The 22,560-nt window shown below is 42.7% G+C and overlaps 1 protein-coding gene across 1 annotated transcript in view; it reads left to right on the forward strand.

Annotated features, from left to right (window-relative positions):
• ryr2a (ryanodine receptor 2a (cardiac)) overlaps window positions 1-22,560 on the forward strand; it is a 785,545-nt gene that overhangs the window by 724,742 nt on the left and 38,243 nt on the right. Inside the window, exons 94-95 of the mRNA XM_072264911.1 lie at window positions 92-134; window positions 4,420-4,553. Coding sequence (XP_072121012.1) covers window positions 92-134; window positions 4,420-4,553 — 177 coding nt within the window. The remainder of the gene's footprint in view (window positions 1-91; window positions 135-4,419; window positions 4,554-22,560) is intronic.

Genomic DNA, 22,560 nt, shown 5'->3' on the forward strand with positions numbered 1-22,560 from the left:
CTGCCTGCGGAGTTTGGCACGTTTATAATTTTTATGATCTGAGCATCACAGTAGAGAAGGATTGATAATAACACTGCACACCTTTTTCCAGATCTTTCCCATACAACTACTGGGACAAGTTTGTGAAGAGAAAGGTAAAGACCACTTTCAGATATACTCTGTCTGTGATGTTCTTTCATTTTGTTCTCCATGGGTTAACTTTTAATGCAGGAAAACATGTCAATTATTCTGGCTACAAAGTGCCCATGCTTCCATCCTCAAGCCCAATGCCTGGCCTGTAAGGCTTTGGAATCATTGAACGTCATCAGTTGAACTGCAAAGGTGAAATAGTAAGGGCGTACTGGTGAGGATTTATAAGGCATTGGCTTGACCACATTTGCAATGTTGTCAGCAATATTGGGCTCTGTTTGCCTCTGGAGAGGGTCCGGGCAAGATTCCAATGAATAATTCAATGGCTTAATGTGAGAGGAACATTTTGATGACCTTGGCCAGTGCTCCAAGGAATCAGAATGAGAATTGGGTTTATTATCTCTGACATAGTTCATGAAATTTGTTTTTATGGCAGCAGGATTGCACACAACATAAAAATTAACTATAAGCTACCATAATAAAATAAACTAAGTAATTAGTGCTGAAGGGGAATGGTGAGGCAGAGTTCATGGGTTCAGGGACTGTTCAGAAAGCAGATGCTGGAGAGGAGGAAACTGTCCCTAAAACTCTGAGTGCAGTTCTTCAGCTCCAGTATCACCCCGCCCCCCCCCCCCACCCCCGATGATAGTTATGGAAAAGAGGGCATGTTCCGGATCATAAGGGACAACATAATGGATGCCACTGTCTTTTGAAGATGTCGATGGAGAGGAGGCTTGTGCTGGAGGAGTCTCCAAGCCCATGAAGCTTCTATTGATCCTGTACATTGGAGCCTCCACACTAGACAGTAACAGGACCTGTCAGAATGCTCTTCACTGTACATCCATAAAAATGTGCCGACGTTCAGGAGGATGAAGGGGAAATTTCATTGTAGCCTGCCAGATACTGAAAGTCTGGGAGAGAGTAGTTATGGACAGGATGCTTCCATTAGTGAGAGAATAGAGAATCTGGAATCTGATGGCACAAACTCAGAATAAAGAGATGTCCCTTTAAATCTGAAATGAGGTGGAATTTCTTCAACCAGAGGCTGGTGAATCGGTGGAGTTCATTGCTGTAGCGCAGGGGTCCCCAACCTTTTTTGCACCGCGGACCGGGGGGGTGGGTGGTGTTAATCACAACCAGAATATAGGTGATAAGTCAACTATAAGTCACTTATCAGTGACTAATACACTCAATTTCATTTCTAAAAGGGTTTATCTAACAAATTTAATATTAAGCACACAATGTATAGTTTCCTCGCATGAATATAGTGATAAGCCAATTATAAGTCACAAGGGGGTTCCTTATGTCCAGTCTATTCCGCAATTTAGTTTTCATCATTGCAGAAAACCACGCTTCTCAGGGATGTGATGTTGGCAATGGAAGCAACGTTTTCAGTGCTTTCGTGGCTATCTCAAGATATTCAGCCTTGACTTTGATCCAGAATGCCAGCAGAGATGTTATGTCAAACATACTTTTCAGCCCACCCTCATTTGCAAGCTCGAGGAGTTGGTCTTCTTCCTGCGCTAACGTGAATGATTCACCGGGGACATTCACAAATGGGTCATGGACCCATTGCTTTGCACGTCTTGGCTCATGTGCGGTTGGGAAGTAACGCTCGAAATCGTTCAACAGTGAAGATAGGTGTCCGCGCACCAGCTGTGAGAAGGACGGTGCAGCGTCAGTCTCTCCCAAAATCCCAGCTAATGTTGGGAACATGTCAAATATGCCCCTGTCCACTTGCCGTCCCCACAGTTCTAGTTTGGCTGTGAAAGCAGACACTTTATCTGCCAACTTGAAGACAGTTGTCATTCTCCCCTGAAGTGACAAATTGAGTTCATTGGACAGGTTGAAGATGTCACACAGATAAGCGAGTTTTGCTATCCACTCCTCGTCATTGAAGTGTGCTGCCAGTGGTGACTTTTTTCCTGAAAGAAATCTCTGTAGCTGCTCTCTTAACTCAAAAACCCTGGCCAGGGCTCTCCCGCTTGATAGCCACCTGACTTCAGTGTGTCAGAGAAGGCGTTTGTGCTTTGCATCCATTTCCTCGCAAAGCTGCTCAAACAAACGTGAGTTAAGGGCTTTTGCTTTGATGTGATTGAGAGCTTCAACAACGTCAATCAATATGCTATTAAGATCAGGTGACATTATTCGGCTAGCCAGCATTTCCCTGTGTGTGACATGGTGTGTAGACTGGCATCCAGGAGCAGCCTCTTTGACTCGGGTAGTGAAACCAGACTTGTTAAGCCGTTCCAACAGCCGTGCTTCGATATCCTCCGCTATGTCATCGATTCTTGAAACTGTGGTAGCTGAAAGAGAAACCTGTGCCATCTTGTTAGCTGGCAGCTTTTCCCAACAGTTCATGGCACATGTCCTTGGCAGCAGGCAGAATCAATTCTTCACCAACAGTGAAAGGCTTCTTGGCCGTAGCAATACGGCTAGCCACTAAGTACGATGCTCTCAGAGCAGCAGCATTTGTGGCAGTGGTGGCTCTCAGCACTTGCTTCTGTTCTGCTTGCTCACATTTTTTTCCACTCAAAAAACTCAACGGGTTTGTCTTTCAGTGCAGGGTGCTTGGACTCAAGGTTCCGAAGCAGTTTTGAGGGCTTCATTGCCTCATTAGACAGCTTGTCTCCACATATCACACACAGGGGGCTTGGAGCGTGCGAGTCACCAGTCGCAATAAAGCCATATTTTATGTATGACTCGTCGTATTTTCTGTTGAAGGAAGCTTTCTTTTTTTTTTGCAGTCTCAGCCTCAGCTGTCTCTGCGTTATCATCATCATTAGGCCTTTTATGTCCTGTACCATCCCTTCCAAAGAAACTCTCAAGTGACGTTTGATTTTTACTCATCGAATAGTTGCAGGTTAACGACCAACAGATGACCTCGTGTGGGTAACGACCTTGCGTGCATTCAAGTTCAACAGTGCACGTGATAGGGAATGAGGAAAGGTGCAGTTGACTCATATCGTTTCTTCACGGCCCGGTACTGGTCTGCGGCCTGGTAGTTGGGGACCACTGCTCTAGCGTGCTGTAGAGGCCAGGTTATTGGGAGGTTGATATATTTTTGATTGGTGAGAGGGTTAAGGGCTATGGGGAGAAGATGTGAGAATGAGGTTGAAAAGGAAAATTAACAGTGAATGGTGGAGCAGATTCGAGGGCTCAGTGGCCTAATTCTGCTTCTATATCTTATGGCCTTAAAGCACTAAATGTTTGCACTGGTGAATATCACCAAACTAAGAGCTGAAGTTTTGACCCACCCAATCTGTGGGCATTAAGGTAAGCTATGAAAGGGTACCTGAGCAGATTGCCTCAGGACATTCCTGCTCTTGCTTCTCCCCCCAAGCTCCACAGAAAAATTGATCGTTTTTTCTTTAATACGTTCACAGGCTGTGGACCTTGCTGACATGTAACATCTATCCTCAATTGCCCTGCAGCGATAGTTAAGAGTCAATCACTTAAGTGGGTGTGGTGGGTGGGTGGTGGGGGTTGGTGTTGGCAGCATGGTAGTGCAGTGGTTAGCAGAAGACGATTATAATGCCAGCGACCCGGCTTCGATTCCCAGCACCCTGTGTAAAGGGTTAAACATTCTCTCTGTGACCATGTAGGTTTCCTCCAGGTGCTCCTGTTTCCTCCCACAATCCAAAGACCAGGTTAGTAAGTAAGTTGGTCATATGGGTGTAATTGGGTGGTGCGCGTTCGTTGGGCGTGAAGGGCCTGTTACCATACTGTGTCTCAAAAGAAAAGATTTACATCTTGCCCAGGTAAATTCCTTTCTAGGCAGGATATTGGACCATTCCCCTTGGGATTGATCAGAGTCAATATGTGATAGTGCAACAGTTTCTCTTTGGAATGACTGTCAGCTCCCTCATTACACAATTCAGCTGAAACCTTCATAAAGAAAGGAGCCTGCCGGCTGAGTGAGGGCAGCCAGCATTTATGCACCAGCAATAAACATTCTGTCAAAGGAACTCAGCGGATTGAGCGGCTTCTCTGGGAAGAAAGGAATTGGCAGTGTTTTGGGTCGAAACCCTGCATCAGCACCGAGAATCGCAAGGCAGGATGGCAGATATAAAGAGGAGAAGGGGAGGGGTGAGAAAGGAGTTGGAGGTGATTGATGGACTGCACAAGCGGATGGGGGTAAGGTGACATTTAAGTCTACATGTTGCTTTGGGATTCACTGTATTTCGTGAGTTCTGATAGTCCTGCCATTATTCTCATTGTAAATCCTGATACATAATTTAATACAGCAGTGAAATATTTTGTTGACAGTTTCCCTTGCTTTACCTGCAGGTCATGGATAAGTATGGAGAATTCTATGGTAGGGATAGGATCAGCGAACTGCTAGGAATGGAAAAAGCTGCTTTAGATTTCAGCGACGCACAAGAAAAGAAAAAGCCCAAGAAAGAGAACTCCTTCTGTACAGTGTGAGTAGAATTTGCATCTACCATGAAATTATTCAAGTGTAAGAACACATTGATTTACGTCATGTGGATTGATCCTTCATGAGAAGTGAGGGAAAATGGAAGGTGAAAGTTTCATAGGAGTGTACAAACTGTGATCTATTTATTTTTAAAAAAAATTTATGAAGTGTATATCTTGGGGCAATAAAGATAATGATTTCTTTCAATAGCATATTCAAAAGCAAAATGGCTTTTTTTTCCCTCTTGATACCAGTATCAAACAACATATGTTGCTGAGTTTCTTAATAGATGGCCAGAAGATTTAATTGAGATTTTTGTTGAGGGGATTATTGTTGCTCTTTGGCAAAGAATGCCTCTGTTACAATGGTCCGTAGAGGCAGTAAGTCGTCTGATGTACGTGGACGCACAGTAATGGAGCAGAAGTGGACCCTCCTAATCCACGGCACCACTTACCTCCCAATCCATGAAATGCTGACGGCACCACTTAGCTTGTATAAGCGAAATCAGAATTCTTTGACTATCAGCACACACTCCAGAACCAGAAAACGTTCCCACTGGTTGAACTCCAATCAATAGGAATTTAGTGCACAGCGCTTATGCTTGAAATTGCTACTCATGCTTTCAGCCATAAGCAGCCTTGGTAACACATTAATTTCACCGAGGACTGAACCACATGCTACCATGCAAAATAAGGATGATGGTGTGATTGCAGAAGAGAATTGTAGATAGCAACCTTGTACTCAGTGAAGTCACAGATGGCAAAGCTTGCTGAGCAATCAGAATCAGAATCAAATTTAGTATCACTGGCATTTGTGGCTGCAGTACATTGCAAAACATAGCAATAAAAACTATAAATTACAATATATATAACCAATTATGCATGTAAATGAAATATCGAGCAAAGTAGAACACTACCACCTCACTACAGGAAGGATGTGGATACTATAGAGAGAGTGCAGAGGAGATTTACAAGGATTGGAGGGTGTACCTGCGTTTTGCATTCATTGCCATTGGAATCTTTTTCTTCAATCTTATTTCAAAACGCGAGTTATTCAACAAGTATCGTAGCACATGTAAATATCTGGATATTTAGCGTGGATTTCTTGTTAAAACACCGTGACGCTGTTTATGATTACAAATTTGAACGGGCAACGATCCCATCTGAAAACATGCGCATGCACGGAGTGTATCTAATACATAGTAATAAGGTAGTCTGCCTTCCCGTCATTTGTATATACCAGTGTTTGGTTTGGAACGAAACGGAACCTGGGGCCAGTGTAATAAGACGCCATGCATGTCCATCAGTGTGGTCAGGTGAAGCATTCAGAAAAAGGAAAAGTTGCTCACGGGCTGGATAAGCATAATATCCCAATATTTGCTCGTGGGCTGGTCAAAATACCTTCGTGGGCCGGATTTGGCCCATGGGCCGTAGATTGCCTACACCTACAATAGGGTCTTTTAAGAACTTCTTGGATAGGTGCACAGAGTTTTGATAAATAGAGGGCTATGCGCTAGGGAAATTCTACGCAGTTTCTAGAGAAGGTTACACGCTTGGCACAACATTGTGGGCCAAAGGGCCTGTAATGTGCTGTAGATTTCTATGTTCTATGTTCCATGTTGCTACCAATACTACGGGTGTTTGTCCGTTGTATCTGATGTAGACGGGAAAGCTGTGTGGAAGAGTCTTTAAGGTGGTAAAGCCGTTGCACTGGGGCAGTTCCATTTTCTCCACCTCAGAAGTCCGGGTCCAGAGGTATGAACAAACATCACAACTGGAGCCTTCTTTGGTTGCAGAGAATGATGGTGACTTCTGTGTCTTATCATGCCCTTCACTCCACAAAGCATTGCAGAACCACACTCTCGGCCAATGGACCTCACTGTAGATCTCACCTGCCCAGTCTGCCAGAGCTGACTTTGCATGCTGGCACAGGCACATGCCTGTCTCACTGGGTATGAAGCTGCCGGCTATCCTCTCCTGATTTAGCCTGCCTGTTGAGTGGCATACTGGGGTGTGACCACTGTCACATGCAAACATCTACTTGGAGCCACCGATGAGAGCTGAGTATCCATTGGGGGCCAAAGGTACCATTCAAAATGATTGTCAATACCTACAAATTCTTCATAGCTGCTGACATACTGAAGTAGTGAAATTGTTTCATTTTCACTCACGGCTGTTTCTGGCATCTCCAAGTCTCAATGTTTGAAACCACAGTGTGCATAACAGTTTTGAATTGTCTCACTGCTTATTTCTCACCAACTATCAGTGACAAAGATCATTGCTTTTTGAACACATACAATTGACACTATTTTAAAAACTCTTCACTCTAAGCACAGTGTAGCATCTTATCAGCTACACAAGTCTGCACAACTGACGCTAGTTAGTACCTGTCTTGAAGTCTCTTGCCCAATTAAGAGGCATCGTGTCCCAAATAAGCAAAGGGAATCACGATAATTTTCTCAATTTGTTTTTGTTCCTTCAGAGTTGTCCCAAGTGGCTGCCCTGGTCAGCCAATAGCCCAATTCACCAGGGTCCACAGGATATAAAATATAAATTAAATGGTAGTGCAAAAAGAGAGGAAAAAATGCTGAGATAGTGTTCGTGGGTTCATGGTCCATTCAGAAATCTGATGGCAGAGGGGACAAAACTGTTTCTGAAATATTGAATGTGTTATCTTCAGGCTCCTCTACCTCCTGGAGAAGGAGGCATGTCCTGGGTGATGGTTTCCTTAATGATGGATGCCAGCATTTTGAGGCATCTCCATTTGAAGGTGTCCTGGGCTCTGGGGAGGCTAGTGCCCATGATGGAGCTGGTTGAGTTTGCAATCCTCTGCAGCCTTTTCAGATCCTGTGCAGTGGCCCCTCTGTACCACACAGTGATGCAGCCAATTAGAATGCTCTCCACGGGACACCTGTAGAAATTTGCAAGTGCCTTTGAAGACAGACCAATTCCCTTCAAACTCCTAATGAAATATAGCTGTTGCTCTGCCTTCTTTGTAATAGTATCAGTATGTCGTGCCCAGGATAGATCCTCAGAGATATTGACACCTAGTAACTTGAAACTGCTCACCCTTTCCACTGCTGGTCCTTCGATGAGGACTGGTGTGTGTTCTCTTAACTACCCCTTCCTGAAGCCCACAATGAATTCCTTTGTCTTGCTGGCATTGAGTGAAAGGTTGTTACAAAAGACAGCATGAAATGACAGCATCTCCCTTTGTCAATTTTCATGCATTTCCCAGAAGGATGAGAAAATGATGACTTTAGCTTATGATGTTATTTATCCAATTCACTGAACAATAGGATTAATGTTTAGGAGTAGACAATCTCCTAGTGGCAATGCACTCTCAAGGATAAACTTTTATACTATATATATTTTTACATGTGATAGAAATTTGCTGTGGTGTATTCATCAGTGTGTGACATGCAACACAAAACAGCAACATTCAACATTATATAAAAATAAAAGTAGACGTTAAAGTATGGATATGGAATAGGATGTGCATAAATACCAGTGTGTATTTACAATGTAAACAACATTATTAAAAAGTGGTTTAAAGTGTTTTCTGTGTTATGCAGTGACTGAAGTAATAGAGAGCAAGCTCTCTAGAACGATTGATCAGATTAACTTCCTAGGTGAAGAAACTTTTAAGACAATGTGATGTTTTTGTTTTAATAGCTCTATAGCACTTTCCAGAAGGAAGCTTTTGGAAAAACCTGCTTGCAAGGTGGGTAGTGTCCAATGATTTTTCTGGCCCACATCTTTGTCCTTGACAGTCCTGCGGTGATGGTAGATTGCAGCCAATTACCTGTTCTGCTGATCTGACAGTAGTTTTCATCTATTGTCGAAGGAAGCCGCATCAAACCAGATAGTATAATGGCTCTCTACCTTTCGTCTGCTGCATGCTTTACAAATTGCTTGACTTCCTGCTGTAGGTGCCATTCTAAATATTAGTTGCTTCTTTTGTCCTTCCAACACTTGTTGGCATCTCCATTTAGGTAGGCTGGATAGAATGACTGAGATATGTCCTTGGCTGCCCCATATTTTTGACCAACTGGAGATGATGATTTATATAAAGCAGGAACACTGCAAAGCTCACAAGTCACAGCAGAGCCAAGATTGAGCACAATCCAGTTTTTGTGCTGACATGGTCATATACAAATTCTGTAAAGTAGCAAGTCTGTCCTTCACTTGAATAAAAAAAAACTGAGGTTTGGTTTCCATGCAAGGCAGGTATTGATGTCACTTTAATGATCCAATAATTCAAAAGGAATGATACACACTAATTAACTCTCAGAATGAGACAGATTAGGAATAATTAGTTATATGGTTTTGTGTGACTTCGTGACAAACGTTTGATGAGATATAGACACAAGAGATACTGCAGATGCTGGAAACCTACAGCAATGCACACATAGATGGGAGGTGTATGGAGGGATATGGTCTGTGTGCAGGTCAGTGGACTAGGCAGAAAATGGTTCAGCACAGCCAAGAAGGGATAAAAGGTCTGTTTCTGTGCTGTAGTTTTTCTATGGTTTCTATGTGCTGGAGGAGCTCAGCAGGTCAGGCAGCGTCTAAAGAGTCAACATTTCATCTGAGACCCTTCACCTGTCCTGATGCATGGTCTCGACCGGAAACCTCGAATGCTTATTCCCATCCATTGATGCTGCCTGACCTGCTAAGCTCCTCCAGCACATTGCGTGTATTGCATTTGATAAGATGTACTTCGATCTGAATGTTCATTGAAATTTTCAGTTGAATGAAGTCTTCTGGATTAAAAGTTAATGCATCAAATCCTTTTTTTTATAATTTTGAATGTTTTGGTGTCAATGAATATGTTAACAGCCATTGTTCATTCACACACATGATGTTCTAATGTTTCTGCATGAATCTGATCATAGAATAAAACTACTTAAAAATTCTACTACCCTGCAATGACTTTATGGTTATATTAGGGTCTCAAGTCTGACTGCAGTAAAAGTGATGTTATTGTGGTCTTTAGGAATGTTTGAACTAATTAGTTATTGACTCTATAACACCGACGCTGGTGAGGATATTTTAGAATGTGGTTAGGAGTTAACCATTTCAATGGGTCTTGAGTCACACTTACTTAAAAAACAAGAGCAGGTGTAGACTTATTGGCCCCTTGAACTTACTGCACCATTCAATTCAAGTATGGCACAACACAACTTACCCACTTTCTTCCCAGATCTCCTGACCGTCTTCTAGTGCTCTACCTTGAATATACTCAGGTCCAGTCTCCACAGATCCCTGGATTAGAGAGTTCCAAAGATTCACAACACCCAGAGGAAATAAATTTTTCCTCGTTGCTCACCTGAATAGGTGACCCCTTATTCCAAACCTATGCCCAAATCATAATTCTGCCACTAGGGAAAACATAATCTCAGCACCATTCAGTTAAACCTCCTCAAAACTTTGCATATTACAATTAAGATCACCTCACCTCTCATTCTTCCTCAATTCGCTGAGCTCCGGCAAACCTGCTCAAGTAATCATCGCTCGGCGGCTTGTTCATCCTATGAATGTGCCGAGCAAATCTTCTCTGCCTCTAATTCAAGCACATCCTTCCTTAAGTACAGAGACCAAAACCGTACCCTGTACTCTATGCATGCACTCTAATAAGTCCCTCTTAAAGCAGCATCAAGACTTCTCTACTTTTATGCAACATTCTCGTTGCAAGCAGTGCGGTGGAGATACTTCTACCAAAGGAGGTGTAAAGGGCTCCTTCCCTCTGCTAGTTTGCAAGTCCCCCTTGGGCAAAGTGTAGCTCCTGCTTAGCCCCCCACCAACCCGATCAGGGTCACGTGAAGCCATGGGAGCAGGTGGATGATGGTCGTATGAGCAGCTGGTACATATCACAAATCCGGGTTATGCGACCACTGACGCCAGGCAGACAACCTCAAAAGAGTATTGATAATGACTGGGGTTACCTGTCTTGTAAAGATATCGCCCAGGAGAAGGCAATGGCAAATATCTTCTGTAGAAAAACTTTCTAAGAATAATCATTGTCATGAGACCATGATCCCGTACATCATATGACATGACACATAATGATGATGGGTCCTTGTTAATTTTCAATAACATTCTTTGCCTGAATGCTTTTTTAAAAAAAAATTCATGCATGAGGGCTCCTAAATCCCTCAGTGCCATAAAATGTTGTAGTCCTACTCTGTTTTATAATAATTTGTCTTGTAAATCTCCTTTTGAAGTGGATAATACCATATTTTACAACACATTACTCAACCTGTCCACTTATTAAACCTCTCTATACATCTCTACAGACACCCTATACCACGCACAATCTGTTAACCTTCTGCCCTTGTACATCTATTTTCTCTTCTCTATTCCTTCTGTCCCTAATATGGATTATAAATAACTGAGCAACACACATAAAAGTTGCTGGTGAACGCAGCAGGCCAGGCAGCATCTGTAGGAAGAGGTACAGTCGACGTTTCGGGCCGAGACCCTTCGTCAGGACTAACTGAAAGAAGAGATAGTAAGAGATTTGAAAGTGGGAGGGGGAGGGGGAGATCCGAAATGATAGGAGAAGACAGGAGGGGGAGGGATGGAGCTAAGAACTGGGCAGATGATTGGCAAAAGGGATACAAGAGGATCATGGGACAGGAGGTCCAGGGAGAAGGAAAAGGGGGAGGGGGGGAAAACCCAGAGGAGGGGCAAGGGGTATAGTGAGAGGGACAGAGGGAGATAAAGGAGAGAGAGAAAAAGAATATGTGTATATAAATAAATAACGGATGGGGTACAAGGGGGAGGTGGGGCATTAGCGGAAGTTTGAGAAGTCAATGTTCATGTCATCAGGTTGGAGGCTACCCAGACGGAATATAAGATGTTGTTCCTCCAAACTGAGTGTGGTTTCATCTTTACAGTAGAGGAGGCCGTGGATAGACATATCAGAATGGGAATGTGACGTGGAATTAAAATGTGTGGCCACTGGGAGATCTTGCTTTCTCTGGCTGACAGAGTGTAGGTGTTCAGTGAAACGGTCTCCCACTGGGAACACCGGGCGCAGTATATCACCCCAGCCGACTCACAGGTGAAGTGTCGCCTCACCTGGAAGGACTGTCTGGGGCCCTGAATGGTGGTAAGGGAGGAAGTGTAAGGGCATGTGTAGCACTTGTTCTGCTTACAAGGATAAGTGCCAGGAGGGAGATCGGTGGGGAGGGATGGGGGGGATGAATGGACAAGGGAGTCACGTAGGGAGCGATCCCTGCGGAAAGCGGGGGGGTGGGGAAGGGAAAGATGTGCTTAGAGGTGGGATCCCGTTGGAGGTGGCGGAAGTTACGGAGAACTATATGTTGGAGCCGAAGGCTGGTGGGGTGGTAGGTGAGGACAAGGAGAACCCTATTTCTAGTGGGGTGGCGGGAGGATGGAGTGAGAGCAGATGTGTGTGAAATGGGGGAGATGCATTTGAGAACAGGGTTGATGGTGAAGGAAGGGAAGCCCCTTTCTTTAAAAAGAAGGACACCTCCTTCATCCTGGAATGAAAAGCCTCATCCTGAGAGCAGATGTGGCGGAGACGGAGAAATTGCGAGAAGGGGATGGCTTTTTTGCAAGAGACGGGGTGAGAAGAGGAATAGTCCAGATGGCTGTGAGAGTCAGTAGGCCTACAGTAGACATCAGTAGATAAGCTGTCTCCAGAGATAAGAGACAGAAAGATCTAGAAAGGGGAGGGAGGTGTTAGAAATGGACTAGGTAAACTTGTGGGCAGGGTGAAAGTTGGAGGCAAAGTTAATGAAGTCAACGAGTTCAGCATGCGTGCAGGAAGCAGCGCCAATGCAGTCGTCGATGTAGTGAAGGAAAAGTGGGGGACAGATACCAGAATAGGTTTGGTACATAGATTGTTCCACAAAGCCAACAAAAAGGCAGGCATAGCTGGGACCCATACGGGTGCCCATGGCTGCACCTTAAGTTTGCAGGAAGTGGGAGGAGCCAAAGGAGAAATTATTAAGAGTAAGGACTAATTCCGCTAGACGGAGCAGAGTGGTGGTAGAGGAAAACTGGTTAGGTCTGGAATCCAAAAAGAAGCGGAGAGCTTTGAGACCTTTCTGATGGGTGACGGAAGTATATAGGGACTGGACATACATGGTGAAAATAAAGCGGTGGGGGCCAGGGAACATAAAATCATCGAAAAGTTTCAGAGCGTGAGAACTGTCACGAACATAGGTAGGAAGGGACTGAACAAGGGGGGATAAAACCGTGTCGAGGTATGCAGAAACAAGTTCAGTGGGGCAGGAGCAAGCTGAGACAATAGGTCTACCAGGACAGGCAGGTTTGTGGATCTTGGGTAGGAGGTAGAAACGGGAAGTGCGGGGTGTGGGAACTATAAGGTTGGAAGCAGTGGATGGGAGATCCCCTGAGCGGATAAAGTCGGTGATGGTGTGGGAGACAATGGCCTGGTGCTCCTTAGTGGGGTCATAATCGAGGGGTAAATAAGAAGAGGTATCTGCAAGTTGTCGCTGTGCCTCGGCAAGGTAGAGGTGAGTACGCCAGTCTACAACAGCACCCCCCTTATCGGCGGGTTTTATAGTAAGATTAGGATCAGTGCAGAGGGAGTGGAGAGCAGAGCGTTTGGAAGGAGTGAGGTTGGAATGGGAACAAGGTGCGGTGAAGTCGAGACGGTTAATGTCCTGTCGGCAGTTTGCAATAAAGAAATCCAAAGTAGGCAGAAGACCAGAGCGGCGTGTCCATGAAGAGGAGGAGGGTTGCTAGATGGGAGAAGAGGTCATCGGTGGGGGTGGGAGGGTCCTTGCCAAAGAAGTAGGCTCGAAGACGGAAAAAATACATAAATAACTGAGACTATCTCGGGGATTAGTCTGGTGAACCTTCGCTGAACTCCCTCCATTGCAAGAATTTTCTCTCTCACATGAGGGAAGGGTGAACAATAGTGCAAAACTACACACAGTATTCATTGTGTGTTTTTATCAAGACCTTGTACAATCTTCCTCATAACATGTAGATCTGACCCTCGTGAATGGAAAGCTATCTTCTTCTTTCCTGCATATATATAAAAAGAGGTCCTGTCAAGGTTTGCACATGCCCTGCTTTAATTTCTTGTTCTGGGTGTAAAACATCCCAAAAGCTGTTTCAAGCTGGATTTTAGCCCATTCTGAGATTTTAATTTTTTCTTTGCAGGAACCTGACTGGCCATCGATGTTCAATGTAGCCATTTCTTTGCACAGCAGAAATAGGTGTAATCCTTTAATGTTTTAAAACATTTCATCTTAAAAATCTGTTAGTCCTTTCCTGATCTGAAGATAGTAATATTGAATTTATCCTTTACTAGTTCAGAAAAAAAGTATCTTCTTTAGAGTAATGAAACCTCTGCGGTTCCTTTGATTATGTTTCATAGTACAATCAAATGAGCCTCTCTTTTATAGTTCATGGTCTTTCTAGACTGGGACATCCTTATGAGTACAAACTACATTTGAAGTGATGTACCCCGTTAATATTTATTCTAGAAAGAAAATGAACCAAATAACTTGTTCAATTATTTGTTAGAATTTGGCTCAATTTGCGGAACAATGCTAATATTAACAACCCCTTTGAAATCCCTTCACGGTGCATGTTTTCATACATGTTTTCATAGACAAGATTTTCAAAATTGCTTGACAATGGGACCATAGCAGTTAATGGCAAAACCCAATTAAATTGTTGAAAAGAAATGTTCTCCTTTTATTTTTGTAAGAAATGTTCTTTCATATTTGTGATTTGGTCTGCTCAATGATAAACATTGAAATTATCCCTGCGAATTCCTTTGAGTTTTATTTGGTTGATCCTTCAAAGCATATTAATCTGACGACTTTCTGATTTCAAAATTCTTTAATGTCATTTTCAGTCCACAGATATAAAGGGGAAAGAAATAATTGTTTTTCTGGATCTGGTGCAGCACAAAAAGAAACACAATAAGATAAAGAACACAATAATAATTAAAAAACACAAAAATATGAATATCTAAGATAGCTTATATACATAGATTGAGTGTCCATCCATAAAGTGCCACTAGGCACATGAGTATCTGTATATAAGGTGACTGACAGGAAATGATAAAGTAGCGGTGGTTGGGAATGTGGAAGGTGGATTGGTGGGTGGAAGTGTTGATCAGCCTTACCATTACGGTAAAGTAACTGTTTTTGAGTCTGGTGGTCCTGGCATGAATGCTACATAGCTTCTACTTTGATGGGAGTGAAACAGATATTTCATGAACAGGGTGGATGGGATCCTTCATGATATTACTTGCCCCTTTCTGGCTCCTTTGAATGTCCTTGATGGTGGGTAGGCTGGTTCCAGTGATGCCTTGGGCAGTTTTGACTACCTGTTATAGACTCTTTCTGTCCATCGCAGTGCAGTTTCCGTACCATGCAGTGATGCAACTTGTTAAGGTGCTCACGACAGCGCATCTGTATTCCTTCAGTTTAATGTTTGGATTTAACTAATTAAAAATGATAGGTTAGCAACTGCAGTGTATGATTCTATGCATCAAATTCAGTGCATATGAACACCATCCATTATCTAAGGCTTTTGTTTCAATTTGCGTTTTTGTGGATTTATTGAAGGGACATGGACTGCAGTGTGAGCCAGTATTTAATTGCCAACCCTTATTGCCCCTGAGAAGAACAGAGCACCTGTTGAAATCAAACAATTGTATTTATTTATTTAGAGATACAGCATGGAACAGGCCCCTCTAGCCCAATGAGCTGCATCCTCCAGCAACCCACTTACTTAACACTAGCCTAATCACAGGACAATTTAGAATGACCAATAAGCCTACTAACTGATATACCTTTGGACTGTAGAAGGAAACTGGAGCACCTGGAGGAAACCCACACAGTTACAGGGAGAATGAACCAACTCCTTATAGAAGGTGCCGGAATTGAACTCCAGAATGCCCGAGCTGTAATAGCATTGCACTAACAGATGTGCTGCAGTGGCACCCAGCTAGCTGTGACTGATCAGTTGTTGAATGAAAGCAATGGGACTCGAAAACCAAATTTCAGAAGAATTTGACTCCTGAATGTCATTACACCAGGCAAACAACCGAGGGCCAATTTCTTCATCCTTTGTCCATGAATAAACAGGCTTAAAATTAGTGAATGTTGAAATTCCACAACATAAAACACATTACTCATCAGCAACTTTATCTCTTTCTTGATTTTACACAAGCTGAAACTTTGCTATTGCCTTTGAAGATTCAACATAATTATTCATGAAGTTTATACATATTTCTTCAAGACATTTTCAAACAAAAACTACTTCAAGAGCCACAGCTTAATTTTATTTAAGATGAATAACTGGAGAACTTGTATATGTCAGCATCAGAGATCCTTGGGAGGAGTTTTAATTCTGCTGCAACCCCCACCCCCCATGCCAGCTCACTCATCATCCTGTTTGTTAAAGTGCTTTGAATAACATTGGTACTGAAATCTGGCAGTGCTAAACAAAGTTCAAAGTAAATTTATTATCAAAGTACATATATGTCACCCTGAGATTCAGTTTCTTGTGGTCAATAACCACAGGGTAGTAGGACTTACTCCCTTCAATAAAGCTAGATGACTCTGCCAAGTCAGTAACAGAATATACCAAGTTTATACCAAGAGTACAAATGACTTTCCATCTCTCTGTCAGAGGCATGTAAAAATTAAAGAACTTACTTCAATTATTATTTTTATCAAATTAATTATTCCCAGTTTTCTTGGTTTTCCTTCAGTGATTGCTGTGTTGCTGCAAATGACAAAGTTCAAATCCTTACCAAGGTATCAAACAACTGAGTCTAATATAGGCTTATGAAAACTGGACTTGTTTTTTTCCTTGAGATCATCGCAACCCTGTTAAATCTTGCTGATTTATTTGGAAATGGATCATCAAATTTCAATGCAAAGTGTTCCTTTCAAAGTAAAACTGCTGATTTTTTTTTTGCTTAACCAGCTCTTAAAACAAATCCACATACAAGTGCAGATTTGCGAATTGTCAGCCATTTTGTTTTTAAATAGTGAACAATTTTATTCTTTTTAGTTATGATTTTCATTATTTAATAAGTATTTTAATTAACAGTGTCTAGGGTTCTTTATAGCATTGCTATCATGGAAGCAAGTGTTTGAAGAGCCAAGTAAATAAATAGATGGGTACTGGATGGTCGACATGGGTATGGTGTGTCAAAGGGCTAGTGTCTGTGCTTATATGACTCCACACCTCTTGCAGAGGACATGGAACTTATGCTCAGCAACAGTCACTGACATTTAGTAGTTGTTCTGAGAAGCCAGAGATTTCTTTCTTGCATAATAACTATTACTTTATTGTAGAAGTTGATTTTAACTTTCCACTTATTGACTGGGAGTCCTATACTGTAAAAGGACTAGATGGGATAGAATTTGTCAAATGTCTAGTACAGACTGTAGAGAAATCCCAATGAGAGAATGTTGTGATACTAGATCTGCTATTCGGGAATGAGGCAGGGCAGGAGACAGAAGTTTGTGTAGGGGAACACTTTGATTCTATTGACCATTAGTTTTAAAGTAAATATGCAAAAAGATGGGTCTGGTCCACTGGTTGAGAGTCTAAATTGGAGAAAGTCCAACTTTGATGGTATTGTAAATGATCTAACAAGTGTGAATTGGGAATTGGTGAAGGTGTACTTGGAAAGTGGAAGACCTTCAAAAGTGAAATTTTGAGAATAGAATGCTTGGGTGTGCCTGTCAGAATAAAAGGTAAAGATAACAAGTCTGGGGGATATTAGTTTTGAAGAGGTATTGAGGCCCTGATTAAGAGAAAAAAAAGGAGATGCATAGCAATGCAGGTATAGGCAAGTAGGAACAAATGAGGTGCTTATGAAGTACAAGAAATGCAAGGGAACAATGAAGAAAGACATCAGGAGGGCTAAAAGAAGGCATGAAGTTACTCTAGCAGAGAAGGTGAAAGAGAATCCTAAGGGATTCTACAGATATGTTAAAAGGACTGCAAGGGACAAAATTGGTCCTCTGGAACACCAGAGTAGTAAACTATGTGTAGAGCCAAAACAGATGAGGGAGATCTCTACATGCATCCTTCGCATCTGTATTTACTCAGGAGATGGATACAGAGTGGCATCAACTTCATGAACTTCATGAACCCTGTATAGATTACAGAGGAGGAGGTATTTGCTACCCTGAAGCAAATCACAGTGGATAAATCCTCAGGGCCTGACAGGGTGTTCCCTCAACCCCTATGGGAGGCAAGTGCAGAAACTGCCTGGGCTCTAGCAGAGATATTTAAAACACCCTAAGTGACAGGAGAGGTACTAGAGGGCTGGCAGATAACCAATGGTGTTCTGCTGTTTAAAAAAAAGCACTAAACAGAAATAGGAAATTATAGGCCAGTGAGTCTAACATCAGTTTGTGGGAAGGTTATTGTAAGGTATCCTAGGGACTGGATATACAAGGATTTGGATAGACATGGACTGATTAAGGCAGACAGCATGGTTTTGTGCGTGGTTGGTCATGTCAAATCAATCTTAAAGAGTTTTTCAAGCATGTTTGAGAAAATGTATGATAATGCATTTTGGTAAAAGGAAATGTGGACAGGCACGTGAATAGAAAAAGGTTTAGAGGGATATGGGCCAAACACAGACAACTGGGACCTGCTCGGGTAAGAATTTGGACCAATTGGACAATGGGCTTGTTTCTGAGCTGTGTCACTCTGAGCCCATGATACTAAATTCAATGGCTGTGTGATAAACCATTGAAATCCATGGTGATCTCACAAAATGACTTAATTCAGGTAACAGAGTTAAGACAGAAGGAGCAGAGTAATCTAACATTCCAGAACTTGTTTGTTTCTAACATGAGTGTAGCACAAGGAATGCCGGAATTGCAGGCAATCATTATTGCTAGTCCAGATTGATGGCATCAAAGAGTAATTTTCTGACCATCAACTTGGCCTTTTTGTTTTCAAATTTGTTTTTCAAAATGTGGACATCAATAGTGAGGGCAGCACACCTGCATTCCCCCTGAACAGAATGGCCTGGTATAACATTTCACTCAACAACGTTTCTGTTGGTCTCGTTATACATTGGCCGAAATGGTGAGGACTTTACATTTTCTCTCCCAAAGAAATTCAGGTTTCAAGATTCAAGTACATTTATTATCAAAGACTGTATAAATTATACAACCTTGAGATTTGCTTGCTTACAGGTAACCACAAAGCCAGAAACCTGAAGGAACCCAATTTAAAGAAAAAAAAGAATAAAAATAAAAATAAAAAGCACTAGATGCGCATGAGAAAGAAAAAAAAATACAAATCATGCAAAAGGATTGTAAGAGATAAAATTGGTCCTCTTGAAGATCAGAGTGGTCGGCTTTGTGCGGAACCAAAGGAAATGGGGGAGATCTTAAATAGGTTTTTTGCATCTGTATTTACTAAGGAAGCTGGCATGAAATCTATGGAATTGAGGGAATCAAGTAGTGAGACCATGGAAACTGTACAGATTGAAAAGGAGGAGGTGCTTGCTGTCTTGAGGAAAATTAAAGTGGGTAAGTCCCCGGGACCTGACAGAGTGTTCTCTCGGACCTTGAAGGAGACTAGTGTTGAAATTGCGGGGGCCCTGGCAGAAATATTTAAAATGTGGCTGTCTATGGGTGAGGTGCCAGAGGATTGGAGAGTGGCTCATGTTGTTCCGTTGTTTAAAAAAGGATCGAAAAGTAATCCGGGAAATTATAGGCCGGTAAGTTTGACGTCGGTAGTGGGTAAGTTATTGGAGGGAGTACTAAGAGACAGAATCTACAAGCATTTGGATAGACAGGGGCTTATTAGGGAGAGTCAACATGGCTTTGTGCGTGGTAGGTCATGTTTGACCAATCTGTTGGAGTTTTTCGAGGAGGTTACCAGGAAAGTGGATGAAGGGAAGGCAGTGGATATTGTCTACATGGACTTCAGTAAGGCCTTTGACAAGGTCCCGCATGGGGAGGTTAGTTAGGAAAATTCAGTCGCTAGGTATACATGGAGAGGTGGTAAATTGGATTAGACATTGGCTCGATGGAAGAAGCCAGAGAGTGGTGGTAGAGAATTGCTTCTCTGAGTGGAGGCCTGTGACTAGTGGTGTGCCACAGGGATCAGTGCTGGGTCCATTGTTACTTGTCATCTATATCAATGATCTGGATGATAATGTGGTAAATTGGATCAGCAAGTTTGCTGATGATACAAAGATTGGAGGTGTAGTAGACAGTGAGGAAGGTTTTCAGAGCCTGCAGAGGGACTTGGACCAGCTGTAAAAATGGGCTGAAAAATGGCAGATGGAGTTTAATACTGACAAGTGTGAGGTATTGCACGTTGGAAGGACAAACCAAGGTAGAACATACAGGGTTAATGGTAAGGCACTGAGGAGTGCAGTGGAACAGAGGGATCTGGGAATACAGATACAAAATTCCCTAAAAGTGTCGTCACAGGTAGATAGGGTCATAAAGAGAGCTTTTGGTACATTGGCCTTTATTAATCGAAGTATTGAGTATAAGAGCTGGAATGTTATGATGAGGTTGCATAAGGCGTTGGTGAGGCCGAATCTGGAGTATTGTGTTCAGTTTTGGTCACCAAATTACAGGAAGAATATAAATAAGGTTGAAAGAGTGCAGAGAAGGTTTACAAGGATGTTACCGGGACTTGAGAAACTCAGTTACAGAGAAAGGTTGAATAGGTTAGGACTTTATTCCCTGGAGCGTAGAAGAATGAGGGGAGATTTGATAGGTATATAAAATTATGATGGGTATAGATAGAGTGAATGCAAGCAGGCTTTTTCCACTGAGGCAAGGGGAGAAAAAAACCAGAGGACATGGGTTAAGGGTGAAGGGGGAAAAGTTTAAAGGGAACATTAGGGGGGGCTTCTTCACACAGAGAGTGGTGGGAGTATGGAATGAGCTGCCAGACGAGGTGGTAAATGCGGGTTCTTTTTTAACATTTAAGAATAAATTGGACAGGTACATGGATGGGAGGTGTATGGAGGGATATGGTCTGTGTGCAGGTCAGTGGGACTAGGCAGAAAATGGTTCGGCCCAGCCAAGAAGGGCCAAAGGGCCTGTTTCTGTGCTGTAGTTTCTATGGTTCTATGGTTCTATGGTTCTAACTGAAGTAAACAACAACATTCCAAACCAAAATTGAGACCTCAGATCTGAACCCAGAGCAACCTGGAGTAGGCCTAAAGCCTTGCTTATCAGTTCATCATATTAGCGGGCACAGAGCACAGCTACCGGGGCACTCTTTCTAGCCTCAGCACTATGGAGAGAGGAGTGACCATTGCAGAGAATGAGCGAAGTCTGCTCTCGTCCCAGATCCCGACACCCCTGTCTTTTCAGTCTATCTGGGCTGGCATTTAAATTGATCAAGCAACAAACAGTGAAATGCTCTGGCGCCCTGGAGAGAGGAGTGAAAACCACGGAGAGTGTACGAAATCGGCTCTCGCCTTCGATCTGGGTTGGAATTTAGTCTATCTAAACAACGCATTGTACCTCACACTAGGACTCGAGCACTGCTGTTGCGAAAGGCTCCAGGCCTAGATTACACCACCCAGCAACTCACTCTGGTCCCAGATGTTGTGTTCCAGCCTAAAGCCGTTCTCAGGCTCTTCAAGTCAGCTCGCTACCCGGAGCGATCCAACCTCGCAGCTGGGCCAGTTTGGCGGGCATTGGAACTCCATCTGCAATGATTCTGCAACACACCATCTCAGCTCCTCATTCACCCCTTCACTGTTTGCAGCAATAATTGAACACAAGTTACCTCAGAAAAGGTACTTTTAGCAATGTTTTTAGTCAGACTTCTTATCTTTTGAACTACCAGAGTACAATCGCCTGCGTTTGGTAGCACCATCTTAACTGGGCGGGTAGCTTTCCAGTTTGGGGTGTGGTGCACTCTTTCCACTGATTCCATGAGGTTTTTGTAGCTCCAGATGCATGGCTTTGTGGTTCTCAATACCATCTCAATACTCCTCCCTTTGAGTGGTCAACGATCATTGACTCGGAGGAAGCCTTTCGTCAGGGAAGCTTAGAGGACATTACATGAATCCAGCCAGTAATCTCTTTCCATGACAGAACTTAGAATGGAGCATCAGATATAGACACCTGTTGTCAGGCTGTTGTTAATAGTGAGGTATGAAATGGCCAAGCCAGTGATGGTTCAGTGACATAGCTTTGTTTGGTTCCAGTCTTCACAGAGGTTGGTTCTGTTGTAAACCCTTTTGTTAGTATCATGATCTACAGGCTTTTGTAGAGGAAACAGAAAACGAAGATGAATTTCTGTGAGCAGCTGAATTTGAAGTGGACTCTCTACAGACTTGAAAGAGTCAAAGGCTTTACTGAGGTCAAAGTGCTACCAATGGTAAAATAAGGAGAGAATGGATAGGCTGGGGCTACTTTTTTTCCCTGGTGTGCAGGAAGCTGAGGTATGTCTTTATAGAGATATACTGTATAAAATCATAAGGGTCTTGGATAAAGTCTTTTCTCCTAGGATAGAGAGAGTTTTAAAGTGAAAGGTTTTATTAAAAAATGGGGGATCTGTGGTGTATGTTTTTCACATAGATGGTGCTGGATTTATGGAAGAGGAGGTGAGTACAACTATAACTTTAGAAGGTGCTTATGCAGGTGCATGAATAGAAAAGACTTTGAGAGATAGGAGCAAAACACAGGAAAAAGAGACTAATTCAGATGGGAAATTTTGTCAGCATGGGTGTTGAGCCAGAGATAAGATTCCAATTTTAAAATTTGCTTTCTTTTAGAGATCCCTTCTAATCTTCACTTTCCCTTTCTTCACCCTCTCCACTAACTCTATAAAACCCTGGAGTCTCGGTACTTTAATTCTCTGATCTCAGTCTTAATCCCTACACCTAAAGGATTTATTTGTTTGTGTTTGCAGTATCCATTTCCATTATGACCTTTATTTATCCCATGTCTCAATGGCCTTCTCTGTGCCAGAATCAGGTTTAATATTACAGACATATATTGTGAAATTTGTTATTTTGTGGTT

The sequence above is a fragment of the Mobula birostris genome, chromosome 8, assembly GCF_030028105.1.
Source record: "Mobula birostris isolate sMobBir1 chromosome 8, sMobBir1.hap1, whole genome shotgun sequence".
Classification (NCBI taxonomy): Eukaryota; Metazoa; Chordata; class Chondrichthyes; order Myliobatiformes; family Myliobatidae; genus Mobula; species Mobula birostris.